This window comes from Coloeus monedula, assembly GCF_965178545.1.
Source record: "Coloeus monedula genome assembly, chromosome: 8".
Classification (NCBI taxonomy): Eukaryota; Metazoa; Chordata; class Aves; order Passeriformes; family Corvidae; genus Coloeus; species Coloeus monedula.
Window position 1 is genome coordinate 23,222,090 of NC_138788.1, and position 16,311 is coordinate 23,238,400.

Below are 16,311 nucleotides of genomic sequence, written 5' to 3' on the forward strand. Positions count from 1 at the left end.
ATTTAGTTTTAAGTAGAATTTCAAGCAGTCCTTAAGTTTGGTTGAAAAGCAGCATTATGTGTACAGTTGTTTCAAAGTCGTTCTTTCCAGCCCCGAATGTGGTCACCAGTAAGAGGTACTTAGTTTTCACAGGTTAGCAGCCTCTGAATCAGGAACTACATTCATTTGGCATCTGTCTTTGGTGACTGTTAGTGTTTTTTTGATGCTATTAAATGATGAGAGACAAGTTTAATTCAGTGCAAATTACACACAATGCATCAAGCCTTGAGTATGAGGCAGTGGAGCAGGTTGCCCAGAGAAGTTACAGATGCTGAATCCCTGGACGTGTTCAAGGCCAGGCTGAACAGATCTTGGAGCAATCTGGTGTCCCTGCCCATGGAAGGGCTTTGGAACTGGATGATCTTTAGGGTCACTTCCAACCCAAAGCATTCTGAGTCTCTGTGTGGTTCTACTCAGTTCATGTTTCTTTGGGCCTCCAGTGACTCCACTTGCAGTCAGTCAAGGCTTAGGCTGTATCCCCATGAGCACTTAACAACCTGCACTAGGGGCAGAGCTGGAGAGCAAAATGATTGGTGCTAAGAATCTCTCACATACTTGAAGGTTTCGTTTCAGCTAGAAATAAAGAAACTTTTCTGTTCCAGCCCAGACCTGGGTCTGGTCCAGCTAAACCATCAAAGAGATCAAATGGCAGTTAGAGGCACTTCAAGAGCTAGCTATTTCTTGCTGGAGTTTTGCTATAAATGAATCCAGTTTGTGCACTGAGGACACTGCACAAGCAAGTCAGATCATGGCAAATGCTCTGCTAGTTTGAAAAGCATAGAAGAGCTCTTCATTAAATATTAAGGTAACAAAACCCCATTTTTTATATACTTGGTGCAGCACTCCTGTTGGTTTACATTTCAAAGCATTAATTCACAGAACACTTAAGAGCAGTCCGTACATATAATCTTGAAACAATTATTCTAAGTTCTGCCTTCCCCTGTTTTCCAGGTGCAAGAGTCTTCTTGATGTGATATCCAAGAGAGCCATTGCTAAAATTATTATGGTTGCATAGCAACCTCAGTGTGATAAATAACTGGTTTAAAACAGTCCTATGCTGTCTATTTCTTTTCCAACAGGACCCAAACAGTTTCTTACCACTGCACCTAATAAAACTTTTGAAGAAAAACATATGCAGTTTTTATGACTAAAGAAGTTTCTTTATTCAAATATCTCATTATTTCTAGGCACTATCACCAAATTACTGCACCAAGTTATCTTCAAGTACGCATTATTCCAGCATTGTAACTTCTCTGCAAACACCACCAAGCCCCATATTGTCTCCCCTGCTTGGATCATCAGCTGAAAGCACAACAGAAATAGTCTGAAGGTAGAAATTAACCAATATAATACTCATAATCCAGCTGTAATTTCTAAAAGCGTTACGTTTTTTATGTGGCCAGATAAGCCCTCTCTACAGAAACAAAACTAAACATGGACAAACTCAACATACAACTTATATATTCCCAGTTTGTTTTATTTTCATGGAATGCTAATTTAGTTACAATCTGGCAGTTCATAACTACTGAAATGTGACATTAATTCATCTCCAATGCTGTAGAACTGTCTTGATTTATATAGTTTTAAAACAATCTTATTTTACAATAGTTGAGGTCTCTGGTGGTTTTTAAGCTCTGATGCTTAAGCACACAGCAAGCTACAAACCTTAGGTTTTATATTTATACATATATTCTATGTATTCAGACAACTGCTGTAAGTCATCTATAATTTAATATTTATAAAAAGTGCATATACTGGTACATATGCACATCTAGAAACACACTTTTACTACTGCCTCCCTTTTTTATAAAAAGCTGCATAACATACAGCCATATTATTCTCACTCACTGCTATTAAAGTCTTTTACTATCTTTGTTACACAATTTTAACTATTCAGTTACCTCAAACTGATGTAGGTATTTCTATGTATATTTTCTCCTAAAGAAAAAAGTCCTCCCTATTCCTTTAAGAAGCTTTAAGTCATGCATCAGTTTAGTACACAGTCACTTTTACCATGGATTTTAGAATCCTAGACAGTGTAAAATCTACTTCTGGAAAATGTCTGTCTGTATATTTAATTTCTTCTTTTAGTTACAAAAAATATATAGGATTGAAACATACTGAATACATGCATCTCTCAAAGTGGCTATATTCTAGCCTTATAGATAAATTTAAAAAGTACACCCTTGCTAACAGGATGCAAACATGGCCTCAAATAGGCCATTACCTGTATTTAATAGAGCTCATTACATTAAAAAGTTCAAGTCAGCTGTTCTCACAAGATGGTGTCAAAAGACTGAAGAGCATGATATATTTATAGTCAATGTACAAAGGTGGGTGCACGGGCCTAGTGCCATTCTGTTATTCAATACTTTCAAGGCTTCTGGGCTTTCCCTCTGGTGGTGTAAGTCCTGAAATGATCTGAATGAAAGCTTAAGTTGAAAATTGTTTTTTTAATACACCATAAAAGCAAGTTGTGTTTAAAAGAAAAATGTACACTGAACAACCTGAAGTACTCACTGAAACAACTGTACAAAACTATTATAGATACAGAAAGAAATAATGGTGGACTTAACTGCAAACACAAGTAACACTTGTTAACAAATGTAAAAACCTGCTTTGTTTTAATTCTTCTACCAAGTAAGAATTTGCAGTTGTTCAGAACAAGTAAAATTCAAACCACCTCAATGTTTACATTTAAAGTTTTTATACAGTGCAAACGTTTAAGACAGAATAACTTCCCAGTGAAACAGCTGACACTACTTCGTGCCAGTCTTTTGAAGATTCTTCTTTCAGTAAGTATTTACAAATTAAGCTAAAGGTTCACTCTATATGCTTTGAAGTTTGCTGAATATCAGCAGAAAAATATGTGAACTAGCAGCAGTTGTATTACAAACATGTGATGGTTACTTTAATGAATGCATAAAGTTTTCAAGACTGTATTCAGTGTCATACTGCTCTTGATCCCACAGTTCTCCAAGGTTTTCGAGTACTGATTTCATTGATGCTTTCCCAGAAGAGGTAGAGGTATCTGCTTTTTCAGTTTTTCCATCCTTTGCAAAAGAAAAAAATTCCTATTAATATACAGAATAATGTTTTCAGGAATCTAACAAATTCTTCAAGTCTGGTAATTCTTCTGGGGAAATATCACTTCCTCCTGTTGCTCAGAGAGCTGTCTACTATTCATCAGTCCAACTTTAGCGTTCATGTAATTAAATTTTACATTTCAAAGCAAAGCTTTTCCCTAAGCTGACTCTTATTTTTGGTAGGTATTTGTAAAAATGCTTCTTTACCTTGTCAAGAGTGAACAGATCAAGAAGCTGCTCTGTTCCCATGCTCTGTAGGCTTGCATTTTCTTGGCTGATCACTGTATTTGCAATATTCATTTTGAACTTTTGAAGACCCATGATCTTCTCTTCCAGAGTTCCCCTGGTTATCAGGCGATACACATTAACAACACGTTTCTGAAAGAAAAAAAGCACACTTAGCTAAAAAGTATCATTTTAGGGTATTCTGGATAGCATAAACTTTTAGTGTTTATCATGGACATTCTGGAGGCAGTTTGGCTTGGAGTTACCCTTCAGTAACTGTACTCAGTCTGACAGGCATTAAATAGAAAGCACAAGACTGTGCCACTATATAGTAGAGGCATCTTCAGTTGCATCTGTACTCCAGAAGAATTCACTGCTTTTTACAGCTCTAGGGGAAGACTAGCAGCAGTCATTCTTGCCCTGTCCAAGCACCAGAGAAGGACAAACCTGTGGGCTGCCCCTTCAGTTCCCTGTCTCACTCCTCAGTCATCTCTTCCTTCACTGAAGTGTGAATCTCCCCTGGGCTGCTTCCCCAGCAGCTCAGGAAGTATGGAAGAGAAGACTTACCAAGTTGGGGACAGAATAAGGAAGTACACAGTTCAGCAGCTGGCATATTTGCAAGAAATAAGTATGAACAAGTATGACGCTTGGTAGAAACCCCCAGATGTCACTGTCTTATACATTGCATTCTCTCTCACACGAGTTCAGCAAGAAAGAAGCCACCCTTATGGGAAATGAAGAGGTTTTCACCTGCCCGATGCGATGTGCCCGATCCATGGCTTGCAGGTCTCTCATTGGGTTCCAGTCATGTTCCACAAATACGACCGTGTCAGCCCCTGTCAGGTTAAGTCCTAGTCCACCAACATGAGTGGTGAGCAACAGTACATCTATAGATGGGTCATTATTAAACCTGTATACAACAAAAAGTTAAGTATGGTAAGTTTCATTTAAATAAAGAATTTATGAACCACATCTGCTTTGAGGCAGACAAAACCCCAATTCTGCACCATCTAAATAATAAACTTGGCCTCATACTGGTTATTAGGAGATAATACATACCGGGAAACAATGGAATGTCTCTGCCCAGCAGGGATGCTGCCATCAAGTCGTAAGTAAGTAACTGAAGGTAACTGAGGTCGGAGAAGGTCATGCTCCACTATATCCAGCATGCTCTTCAGCTGACAAAAGATAAGGACTCTGTGCTGGGCCACAACAGCTTCTGTACCGCCTTCTGAAGATCCACCATTCCCCAAACCACAGTCAAGTAGCAGCTTTAAGTAAAAAACGTTAAGGTGTGTCATTAAAATGACTGCAGATCTCACGTAAACATTGACATTTGTTGATTATCAAAAGTAGAAATGAGAGAAACAAACTGCAGAAGGAAGTATGTAAATGACAGTCACTTAAATGATAAGAGGCAAAGTTTGGCTTCACAGTCAAACTGAAGAACTTAAAGAGTCACCAGAAAGCCATTTTCTTCACTTACTTAAATTCTATTTTAAGTAAAGCTATGTAATACAATCTAACTTATACAGGAGACAACTTCCTTGATAAATAAATATGAAAAAAGATCTGCAACAAGAGGGACAAAAATAAAACAGAAGTAAGGTTCTTCATATGCCAACAAGTTATATAAACATCATCGCCATGAAGACTGTGCTTCCCCTCCCTCTTGAATTATCAGGGAAAATAAGGCATATCCTGAAACACCCTTGCATTCTTTTTCATTTGCTACTTAATTTTATTAAGAAGAGTTTTCATATTGATGAAATCTTAAATAAAATCCTAAACTGTAACATCAGTAGACACATTTAGGAAATTTAAGGCACAACACGCATCCACTTACTTGTTTTAAAGCAGACAACTTAGGTGCATGTTGGATATCTCGAAGGGATGAATTCTGAGCTGCAAGTTGCTCTGTAATTCTTTTATATTCTGGATGTTGGGTTGTGAGCACTAATGCTGGATGGTTGCAGAGCTTCCGTAAGTACTGCAATGCCTTTAATTATTTAAGAAATTAAGTTCAAAGAAATAATTAGCAAGAACACAGTTACAGAAAAAGGATTAACAGAATTGATTTTAAGTATAGGGGTCATTCGGCCACATTCCACAATCTGGACTTAAGGTGTATTTTCATCAGAATTGCACATTTAAAACCTGCATTTCAAATTGTATCCAAACACTGTTACACTCATTGTGATCTTGGGTCCCTCTTTTCAGGAAAAGTGCAGATTACCATTTCCCCCACTTTCATCTGAGTCTACAATAGAGGAAATGGGTTGGGAGCAGTGCAGAGCCTTTGAGAGTAATTGTTCCCTATTAACCAAGAGTTAATCTGCAATTCTGTAAGATCATGAACCTTCACAAATTCAGATCTAACCATAAGGAAACATTTTGTCCATGTTTTATAATCTTAATGTTGAAGTGTAACAGCTGATGAAATCAGAACTACTTCCCTCATTCTGAGGTTTTGCTCTCTCAGTACTCAGCTTTTACAAGATCCACAAAACAGCTGAACACCAGTTGAGCAGATCACATTAAAAATACATGACAGTGTTATGCTTCATAAGACACAAACAAAAATCTCAACATAATAGCTATATATCACATTCCAGCCATAAATAGTCTATTTAGATCATATGGCCACAAATGTCTAAGTTCACTATTTTGATTTTTGTTTTTTACTAAACCTATAAATACAGTTACCTAAAATGTATGTACTAGGTAATAAATATTACTGAAAAAATCTGTACCTGAAATACATGACCTGTAGATTTAAGCTTTGGTTTTTCAGTTTCTTCATTCAGTGAAATTGAAGAAACTGTTTCATCAATATCACATTTGGCACGAGACTTGGCAAAATCTTCATAAAGCTGAACCTGTAGACCAGACAAGAGAATGTGTGTTTTTTCCTGACAGAAGACAGACTATCCTCTTCAGAGTTTAGTTTCAAGATAAAATTCTGAATTATCATACATCAAGAAAGCTATTTCATATCTGACACAAGATAAACACTAACAACACAATCTCTTGCCATTTATTTTCTTTCAACTTGGAAACTGTTACTAAAAACCAATCTACAGATGCCTAGGTGTTGTTCCTGAAAAATGCCTGAAATTAAGCTCAAGAAATACTCTATTACTACAGGACTGGAATCAGCTTTTTAAACACATACTAGAAAATCCTTTTAGCACATCCAGAGAATGTCAGAGCTGATATCAGACTGACACAGGAATACAGAATTCATGCCTTTGTGGTCTTAATTGTGCTGAAAAATAAACTTTCAGCCACTTTTTATGCATACCTGCAGAGGACTGAGAATACAATAATAATCTTGAATAATTTTGGGTGGAAGATCTTGCAGCACATCCTCTTTCATTCTCCTTAGCAGAAATGGCAGGACTTGGCGGTGCAGTGCTTCCATTGCAAGCACTCCTAGTGAAGGCAACAGCAGCAGTGTTTGAGAAGAAAAACACTTTTTTCCAAAACTTTCAGCTCCCCCTCAATCTCTGATGTTAGAACTGACCACACTTTTTCTTTTCATTAGCAGTTCTCATTTAAAAGGCTAAAACAAAAACCCAAAGACTGAACATTTGATCCTTACCAGCCTCTTGTTCTCGACTGGAGCTTCGGGCATCCCTGCTTGCCAGGATTGGTTTGCCATAACGAGCCGCAAATTGGCGTTCAGTGCCCAAGAATCCTGGCATTAGGAAGTCAAACAACGACCACAACTCTAAGACGTTGTTCTGAACATAAAAGAAACATTTGATAGATTATTTTCAAAAGTAATAAATTGTTGCAAGGTATCAGAAAAAATTGCCATGTATATTTAAAACCCTACAAACCTCACACTACAACCCAGTCCCAAGCAGCTGGAGCTTGGCTCTTTTGTCCATCTGAGTTACAGAATACCTCTGCATACACTTGAATGTATAAATGGACTTCCCACTGTGTCCAACGCCTTAAACCACACCCTGCATTCTTCTGGTTCACAAAATCCAGGACACGCCAGTGGTCTTAGTCCTGGGTGAGACAGATACTGCACGGGCAGTATCATTGGGACAAAGCTCAAAATCTGGAGATCTCAGAACTGAGTTTCCTGCTAATTTTAATTTCCTGCTTCCCTGCCTGACGCTTACAGAAGAAGTGGCAGAGAAAGTCTTGCTGCCAACTTTTGAACCCCATTAGTACCACAAAACCTGCATTCATTCCCCTATACACAGGTATACCAGGAAAGGGAAAAGATGTTGTTTCGAGCATTTAGCAGAAAAAGGCGGTTTTACAATGTATACTTTGAACATGATGACTGATGAAAGGTTCAATAAAATGGAGTGCAAGAGAGGTGTATTTTGTTTATTTTCTACTATTCATCCAAAATAGAAAATCAGTTACCTGGATTGGTGTCCCAGAAAGAATTATCCTGTAATTAGCAGTCAGTTGTTTTACTGCTTTTGACAGCTTTGTTTTTCCATTTTTTATTACATGGCCTTCATCAAGAATGCAGTAATTAAACTTAATATTTCTAGAAAAGAAAAACACAGACTTAAGTAGCATTTAAAATTCTAAGCTATTAAAAACCTCAGAAAATAAGCCAATTCTTACCTGAAGAAGTCAATGTCATTTCTTACAACATCATATGAAGCCACTATGAGATTGTGTCTTTTCACCTGGTGTTGCAATCTTAGGAAAAAAAATGAGGAGTTAATTGAAGTGTTCCTTACGCATGTTATTATTTCAGCCTTTAAAGATACCATCACAAGTGTTGCCATGCCCACAAACTATGCTTCAGTAGTAATAGTAAACTGAATTGAAAAATGCCATGTGTGATATTTTACTCTAAACCAGTTCTGAATGCAAGATGGATTACCTTGCTCTCTCAGTAGGAGGTCCGGTATAGTGCAATGGATTAAGATATTCTTTTGAGCAGAATTTGCCCACTTCATCCACCCAGTGTCCCGTGAGTGTAGGAGGACACACCACCAAGGAGGGAAGAGGAACACTGTCCACCAGTTTTGTTCTTGCATATTCCCGAGCCCTTTAAAAGTATAGAATAGTTTTTAAGAAGTTCTTTTTCACAGAAGAGTTGAGGTGGGACCTGGGGAGGCCACCTGGTCCAACCCCCCCCATTCAAGAACAGCCACCTACAGTTACCCAGGACTATGTCCAGATTCATATACCACAGATAAGACCTATCATTAAAGTCTAAGACAGAACTGCCTTAGACTGTTTAAGCTTACCTGAGGCAATGATCACCTGCAAGAATGCAAATGGATTGTAAAGTTTTTCCTAAGCCCATGTCATCACAAAGAATTCCATGAAGTTTGTATTTATTGAGAAATGCAAGCCAGTTCACTCCATCCTGAAATCAGAGAAGAAGGAGAGTGCCTCAAGTAAAAACTGGCTTTTTGCTAGTTAAGCTTCAGTTCAAACATCTGTATGTTCTATCACCCAGCACTGCCAAACTAGGAGCTGGTTTCCCACCATAAATGCATCCACTACAGCCCAACCCACTACATCCACTAGAGGAGGGAATAAAGGGAACAAAAAACAGCCAAATGGTACAGCGAGGCCTGGCTTTGCAGTGGTGGGCTGCCACAGTATGTGTGAGCAAGGCACAGCCCATTGGCCATTGCCAGAAAAAAAGGCAAAATCCAGAGAGGGGAAAAAAATATCATTGGAACAGTATAAGAGGCATGCATTACTTCATTTGTTCTTCCTTATCCAGAGTCCAAGATACACACTGCATACCTGAAACCAAAAAACTCAAAAAATCCACAAGAAAAATGCCAGTACCTGAACAACTCCTACTATTCCATGACTACTATTCCATCAAACTAGAACTTTTAAAACAGAAGTGTAAGTTATTACCTGCTGGTATTTTCTGAGCTCTGCTTTGATTGGTACTGGGATTTCATAGTTTTCCAGTTTTTTTCCATCCAGTAATTGTTCCAGAAAGTGACGTTCTTTAGCCTTCATTCTGATTAATTCTTCGGACATGTTTGGTGGGTCTGGTATTCCAGCCTAGGAGAACATTTTTAAAGCAGTCATGTAAGGGCTACAGGACTTAACTGCCACACAGAGAAGAAGAAATTAAACCTCATAATCACAGACATTTTCAACAGACAGTAAAGTTCTGCAATCTTCTCAACTGTAAGAATCTAAACTCAGGATTTAAATACTATATTTAGCTATACTTGTTTGATTACTTGCAGGTCAACACATGCAGGGCTGTAAGGTGCAAGAGACAAATCCTGCCCCAAAAGGACACACTGAAAAGATTAATAGAAATCACACAGAAGATGGAAAATCCTGGTCATGCTTTTAACATTCTACAAAGACTGAGCTATTCTACTTCTAATCAGAGAGCTTATCTGGCTGGCTAGGAACCCTATGACACACACTTCTTTTGAGCCACAAGCTACCATCCAAAGTTTGAGGGATTTTTCTCCTACTCAGTAGAATTAGATCTCAAGCGATACTGAAATCCGTAAGATGAATTCAAGCAGTTGGAAACTGTTGGGAGAAGGAAAAACCTGAACCCCTCTAGGTTTGTAACAGCAGACGTTTTACTTCCTAGGTACTCTCCATCCCAGCCCAGAAGCCCTAAGAAGGCATTTGGGGGCCAAATACACTCATTCTTGCTTGCTAAAAACATACAGTAGCAGCAGAGCCACTGCTATTTTCCCACCATCACATCTTTGGGTCATCCCATTTTTCTGGGCCACCTCCATCTTTAGTCAGCTTTACTTCAAAAGCCAACTTACTAATCACTTTTAGCCAGGAGCCACTTGCAGAGGGCTCCTGGCTAAAAAAATACCTCTATCAAATAATTCCACCATGTATGTGGTTAGTAAGGAAGACGGATGTTAGCAGTGCCTCAGCAAGGTATTTAAGTACATACATACACAGAGACAGCAGCCTCCTTGTTCAATGCTCTGCCTACAACCCCCTTTCAGAAGAACTTATCTGCAGTATAAATACTGTGCCAGGTAATCTCAAGCACGTCGTCAACTTGCAGCAGGATTGGTTATCAATAAAGGTTTGGTCAAGTTGAACCATTTATCTTGCAATCCTTCCCTCAGTCACTACATTTTTATGGTTGAAGGAATAATCAATTTGAGCATATAGATGCAGGAAACAGAGCATAGTTAAGTTCCCCCAACTCACTTAATGCTATTTATCTATTGTTAAATAAAACTCAAAATACTGTTCCATGACAATACTACTATTTTCTCTCATTATTAATCTGCTTCACTCTATGCTTTCATATTTAATACAGTTCAATAACTGATACTGAACTTTCTTAAGAAAAGGAAATTTTAAGGCACTTCTTGCGTAACTATGGAAAAGTATGACGTGACCACACATATGCATGCAATTAATAAAACAAGTACAGTTTTTAAGAGATGCTCACTAAATTTTATTAAAATAGCTGTAAAACCCCCCAAACCCTAAGCTATATGTATTCCAAAGGACTGTGTTTAAGATGCACATGAAGGGCGGCACTGGTGCAAATGGCACCACAATGAACATGCTAGAAATTTAGTTCTTCTCTGTTCCCATTCAACATCTCAGTGTAAGCACACCAAAAGTGCTCCTGTTAAGGCAGACTGCTAGTTATAAGATTCTAAGGTTCTATTATGTTAAACTAAAAACTGAGATAATAAAAACCCCATTATGCTGACAACTGTTTTTCATGATTGACGTGGAAAATCTAACCTGTCTTCTATTACCATCTGGTGGTCACATTAAGTTACTTAAAAGCACTGTAGTCCTTGTAGCACAACACTGGAAGGTGTCAGAGGTATGCAAGTTGTAGCAGGAGTGAAAGACTGAAGCAGATCTGTACTAATTAAACACTACTGCATCATAATACACAATATTTTGCCCAAATATGTAGGGTGGTGCTTTTTTGATTTTAAGAACTAGTAATGAGTGACCCTACTCATCTCCACACTATTTCTATGACTGTTATTTTTGATTTTTCTTTTAAATCAGTATTGCTTTTGTGCATTTCTCTTGACAACATGCACAGCAACACACATACCTAAGGAGAGTGCACATGTAACTCCTAAAACTTTTAAGACCAAACTCAGAAAAGCAGCCTTACACACAAAATTAATGAATCTACCATTTATGTACACAGTTGAAACGAGCTTCTTATAAAAATAAATTTTAACATTAAATTAGAAAATTACTAACACAGGGTCCAATTTTGCTCATTTTACTTCTAATGGACACATCTTCGATTATCTGATATGGACTCAACACCTATAAAACCAGTTACTCATTCAGCATTTAATAAGCCAGAAGCCTGGACTTTGCAGCTGGTGAAAGAGTGGATCCAGGACAGGTCACATAGTCCATATACTTACAGCTCAAGCTTACCTCAAGAGGCATCAGTCTAATCAGTGTTGCAAAGCACTGAGTAGCCATAAAACGTACACTGTTTGTCTGATCACTCATTCTACCCAGAACTGGAACCACTAAAAGAACAATGTATGGAACAATACCAACATCCAGCTGCTCCATCACACCTGGAGTGGTTATTAAGGAAACAGTTTTTACTGCAGTTCAGGTTTGTCTGACAAATATATACCCAGGAAATTCCACACTCAGTAAGTAAGAGTCATTAATTGTTACACCCAGGTGAATGAGATTTCTAGTAACAAAGCAATGCAGAAGCAGGAAAATCTGATCTACCCAACTACTTTCAGCCAGCAAAGTGCATGGTTTGAGAAACTGAATTACCTCCACCAAAATATGACTTGGTAGATAAAATACAGACAATGGAAATCAAAGTTTCTTCTATTTCTTTCCTGAGGAGAAAAAACAGCTCAGTATTTTATTTAATTCCTCCTCTGATTTTTTTCAGGCAACCGTTTTTGTTCACCCAAATGAAGCAACAGCAAAGAAGTTTCTGCATTTTTGAATACGCACACAAGGATACAGGCAAGTGCTTCAATTGCACCTTCTTGTTTGGTGTTGTCATCTATTGCTCCCAGCCATGGTAGAACCTTCTCTAGAAAGATATTCATTGTTTCCATGGTTGCTATTTTGCTCATAACACCCACACAACGGGAAGCCATGTGTCTCACAGCAGTGCTGGGATGTTGAAGGCACATGTAAAGATGAGGCAAATGCTGTATTAACTAAATAAAAGAAAAAGGTGCAGGGAGTAAAGGTTAATATGAATTATAAACAAATTAGTGGGGTTTTTTTTGGAACTAGTGTCTCTAAGTAACTTAAGAATGCTTAAAATGGCTCCTTTGCAAGATATAAATGCTTAAAACAAACAAAAAAATTTCAGAAGAAAAAGGCAATTTGAATTTGAACATGTATTACTTACTCCCCAATACAGATAAAATTCAGAGTAACAAAATATTTAGCATTTCAAAATATTTAGCATAGTCAAAATGAAAACTGATGAAGCCCTTAGTTTAGCAAGGAAGTGTTTCACACTGAGAATACAGAACTAAATACCCATAACTTTTTATTAAAAAAATAATTTTTTCTTAAATACAGAAACATAGATTTAAGAATTCCTTCCAGCTAGCAAATCTGTCCTACACTCATCCCCTTTGTGTTTAGGCAGATTAATTATTCATGTTGGGAATCTCAGTAATTCTTTGTGACAAGGAAGACACCCAGAAGGAAATCTGCATCTGCCCAGCAGGATATGCATATATGTCTTTGGTGCACGTATGTGTCTTCTTTTTAATCACTGCAGATATGCTTTTGTATGGGATACATTAAACAGATGGTCAGGTTTTTCCTAATGTGAAAGTCTTGAAATACTAGCTTTGATGAACCAAGTTCAGCCTCTTTGACTTTCTATGAATTTTTTTAAAACTGCACACACTATTAGCACCACCAAAATCAATCTACACAGTAACTACATGCCATATCTATGTGTATATATAAAATGCACATATTAAAAAAGTCTTTCCATGTCATATGCTAAATGCACTAAAAATCACTTCAGTGTTTTATTAAAATAAGTAAGAAAAAATTCCACATGTTTCTTCTCCACCTGCTCAGAATTCTACAGCCATTCATTATACCCATCCTTTCCAGAGTTCTGGCCTACTTATTCCTTGCATGGGAGCCTTGTCATGTATTTTTGTCATCCTGCTGCCCTTCTCTGTGTCTCTTCCAGAGCTACTACACTTATTTTGAAATAGAGTACTGCAGATATGCTAGTACTGAAAACTGTGTTAGAAGCAGGCATAAAGGTGACTTTCTTGTTCTGCTTGTTCCTCAACTTTTTTTTTTACCAGTACTTTACTGATACTTTCACAGAACTATCTCAACTCCAGGATTCTCTCCTGACTAGAAATAGACAGTTCAGAGAAAGAAACCATTTTTTAAATAATCAAATCTAGTCTACTTGGGGTAAACTGAGGTCTCCATAATTTTTGCATTTCCTGCACAGGCAGCCTTTCCGACAACCTTCAGCCTGGTACAGAGTAGCCAGGCAGTAAACTGACTTTATTACTACCATTTTGCTCCCACTCTGGCCGCACAAACTGCATGCCAGACTATTGTAAGTCAAACCATTTCAGTCAGCCACACAGTGCTGCATAACCACATTTTTATCTGTACTTTCGTAATAAACAGAAGACATAATTTTATCAGTCTGTTCTCCAGGTTTAGGATATGCAGAATTAGAATAAAGCAGAGCTGAGATGCTGATTCAAGTGTAACATAATAGCATAAATATTATAACAACTCAAGTGTTGGACATGAACTTTTTTGGGATCTCATCCAAAAAACAGTAGGCCAAGGCTAAATTTTTAGGTAGCTGTTTGCTTTTGTGGTTTATTCTACAACCTGCACAAACTACAGAATTTAACATCCTATGGAATACAGGGCAAAAAACAGGTTTAAAACTGCACAGCTTAACTGCTGAAGGCTAATGCGTTCAATTCATCAAGACTAGAACAGAGGACTTGGAGAACAGGCAGGCTATGGAGTGACTAAAATACCATTTGAGCAAAATCAGAAAAACATCTAAAAAAGAAAAAATAAAGACGTGAACCACTAGCAATAAACAGACTCAAGTGTTTCATACAAAAGCTGGTTACCAGAGGATGTAGCTGAGTATCCATTGAAGCTGCTGTTGTTTCAAAAACCTGCAAGGAATTTACCAGCTCCTGGGCAGGAGCATCTCCTTTTTCCAGTAATGACTTTCGGTCTGGTAAAAACAGAAAAGGTGTTCAGTTTAAGACTGACATACTGGCACCAGCCTGCTGCCCCTCCCAGCTTAAATCAGAAGTGTAATTACCGAAATTATTTATGTGAATGTTGTTCCTTAACGAACCAACCATAGCATCCCAGAGATGTGGCAATCCTGTTGCCATTTCAGCACCAAAATGTTTAGCTATAGTAGATAAGGCAAATTCAGCTCCTCTTCTCTGTACAACATAAGGTTTCTGAGCCTAGAATTAAACAATTTAACAAAGTAGTGAGGTCAGGTACGTTTAAGAATAACAATTATTGTCAAGGGTGACATCTCATTACATAGGCATTCAATTCTGATTGTGTTTATATCTACCTACAACACATGCACCAAGAGGTTTTTTCCCAAGTTAATTACTTTATTCTTTATACATGTAAAAAACAAAAAATCTTTTACAGCCAATTATTTAATGAGATTTGGCCTCTGCTGATACTGGTCCATTTCAACAAGATGTTTTCCAAGTGGTTCCAGTTCCAGAACCTCAGATATTGCCAATACAGTGACAGCAAGAACAGTAACATACTAAAAATCTTACCAGGAACAATACTTGATCTGTTATTTATCTCCCTCTCTTGTTCCTACCCTCTTTGGCAAGCAGAATTAATAAAACACACTAACAATTAAGAACAAAACCCACAACACTGTTTAAGAATCACAGTCCTGCCTAGAATCTTACTAAAACATGCTGAAGGTTCTAAATTAATAAAAGAGAAGAGTTTAGAACATCAAGTATGAAAAATCACACAGACATCCTGTTTCACTGTCATATTTCAATTACTGGTTTTAATGCTTCAGAGGCATCCAGCAGGCACTGAGAACGACCAACGCTAATATGGGCAGGACACAGTTTGCATCCTCTTGTGTTTGTTCCACACTTTGTGGAAATCCATCTGCATGAACTTATATTGATATTCATATTCTACAGTAAATATAAAATTTCAGGAGTTATTAATGACAAACATTTTAAAACACCAAACATAAGCTGCTTGCATCACAAAACTTCTTGGAAGGGAGGGGGCTGGATGTGAAGTTGCAAATTCAAGCTTTTGAAATGTACCTCATCAAGTTCTGTAGGAATGCTTCCACTGCTGCCTGTGGGAAGATCTGCAATAGGGGCTTTTGGAGCTTTTGGAGTAGGACCTCGTCGACTTGTGATGGCAAAAGCAGCTTTCTGATGTCTGTACAGTGTAATTATTCCCCTGTGCTTAGTAACTGTGTGCTGCATCCCATCTTTATCAGAGTTGGGCCCTAAAAGAAAAGCGAGAACAGCTGACAACAATTTAAGCTGCTGTTTAACACACAGGGGGAAGTGAGAGCTAAACTACAAGTCATCTGCTGACTGTGCTTTAAAAAACCCTTGATTTTTTCCATCCTTGAGGACGATGACACTTCAGTGGGGAGAGGAGTTACTCTGCTAGGAGCACATTACAGACTTGGTATAAAAAGTTAAGTGTGCAAACTGCCAGAAATTCTTATTCAGCAAGAAGCACAGGTAACACTTCAACCAAATATAAGATGTTTGCACAATTTTATTTCATAGAAAGCACATTATGTTCTAGAGTTTAAACCAACTTATGTTCTGTGTCCTTTACAAGCAGTTCAATACTTCTGTCATGATACAATAAAAGATGCCATCAGTATCTTTGGAATTGTTGATGTTTCTATTTATACTAAAGAGCTTCATTTTCAATCAGATATGAATATTATTCTACTCTGAGA

The 16,311-nt window shown here is 37.7% G+C and overlaps 1 protein-coding gene across 1 annotated transcript in view; it reads right to left on the reverse strand.

The window, feature by feature from the left end:
• Positions 1-1,231: 1,231 nt before the first annotated feature.
• Positions 1,232-16,311, reverse strand: part of BTAF1 (B-TFIID TATA-box binding protein associated factor 1) — a 44,121-nt gene continuing 29,041 nt past the window's right edge. Inside the window, exons 21-38 of the mRNA XM_082286652.1 lie at positions 15,650-15,840; positions 14,638-14,791; positions 14,438-14,547; positions 12,301-12,502; positions 11,739-11,887; positions 9,219-9,371; positions 8,588-8,709; positions 8,218-8,385; positions 7,953-8,030; positions 7,743-7,872; positions 6,955-7,096; positions 6,655-6,785; positions 6,104-6,229; positions 5,197-5,349; positions 4,410-4,621; positions 4,101-4,260; positions 3,333-3,503; positions 1,232-3,092 (exon numbers count right to left, since the gene is read on the reverse strand). Of these exons, the coding sequence (XP_082142778.1) occupies positions 2,946-3,092; positions 3,333-3,503; positions 4,101-4,260; positions 4,410-4,621; positions 5,197-5,349; positions 6,104-6,229; positions 6,655-6,785; positions 6,955-7,096; positions 7,743-7,872; positions 7,953-8,030; positions 8,218-8,385; positions 8,588-8,709; positions 9,219-9,371; positions 11,739-11,887; positions 12,301-12,502; positions 14,438-14,547; positions 14,638-14,791; positions 15,650-15,840 (2,699 nt within the window). The 3' untranslated portion in view covers positions 1,232-2,945. The remainder of the gene's footprint in view (positions 3,093-3,332; positions 3,504-4,100; positions 4,261-4,409; positions 4,622-5,196; positions 5,350-6,103; positions 6,230-6,654; positions 6,786-6,954; positions 7,097-7,742; positions 7,873-7,952; positions 8,031-8,217; positions 8,386-8,587; positions 8,710-9,218; positions 9,372-11,738; positions 11,888-12,300; positions 12,503-14,437; positions 14,548-14,637; positions 14,792-15,649; positions 15,841-16,311) is intronic.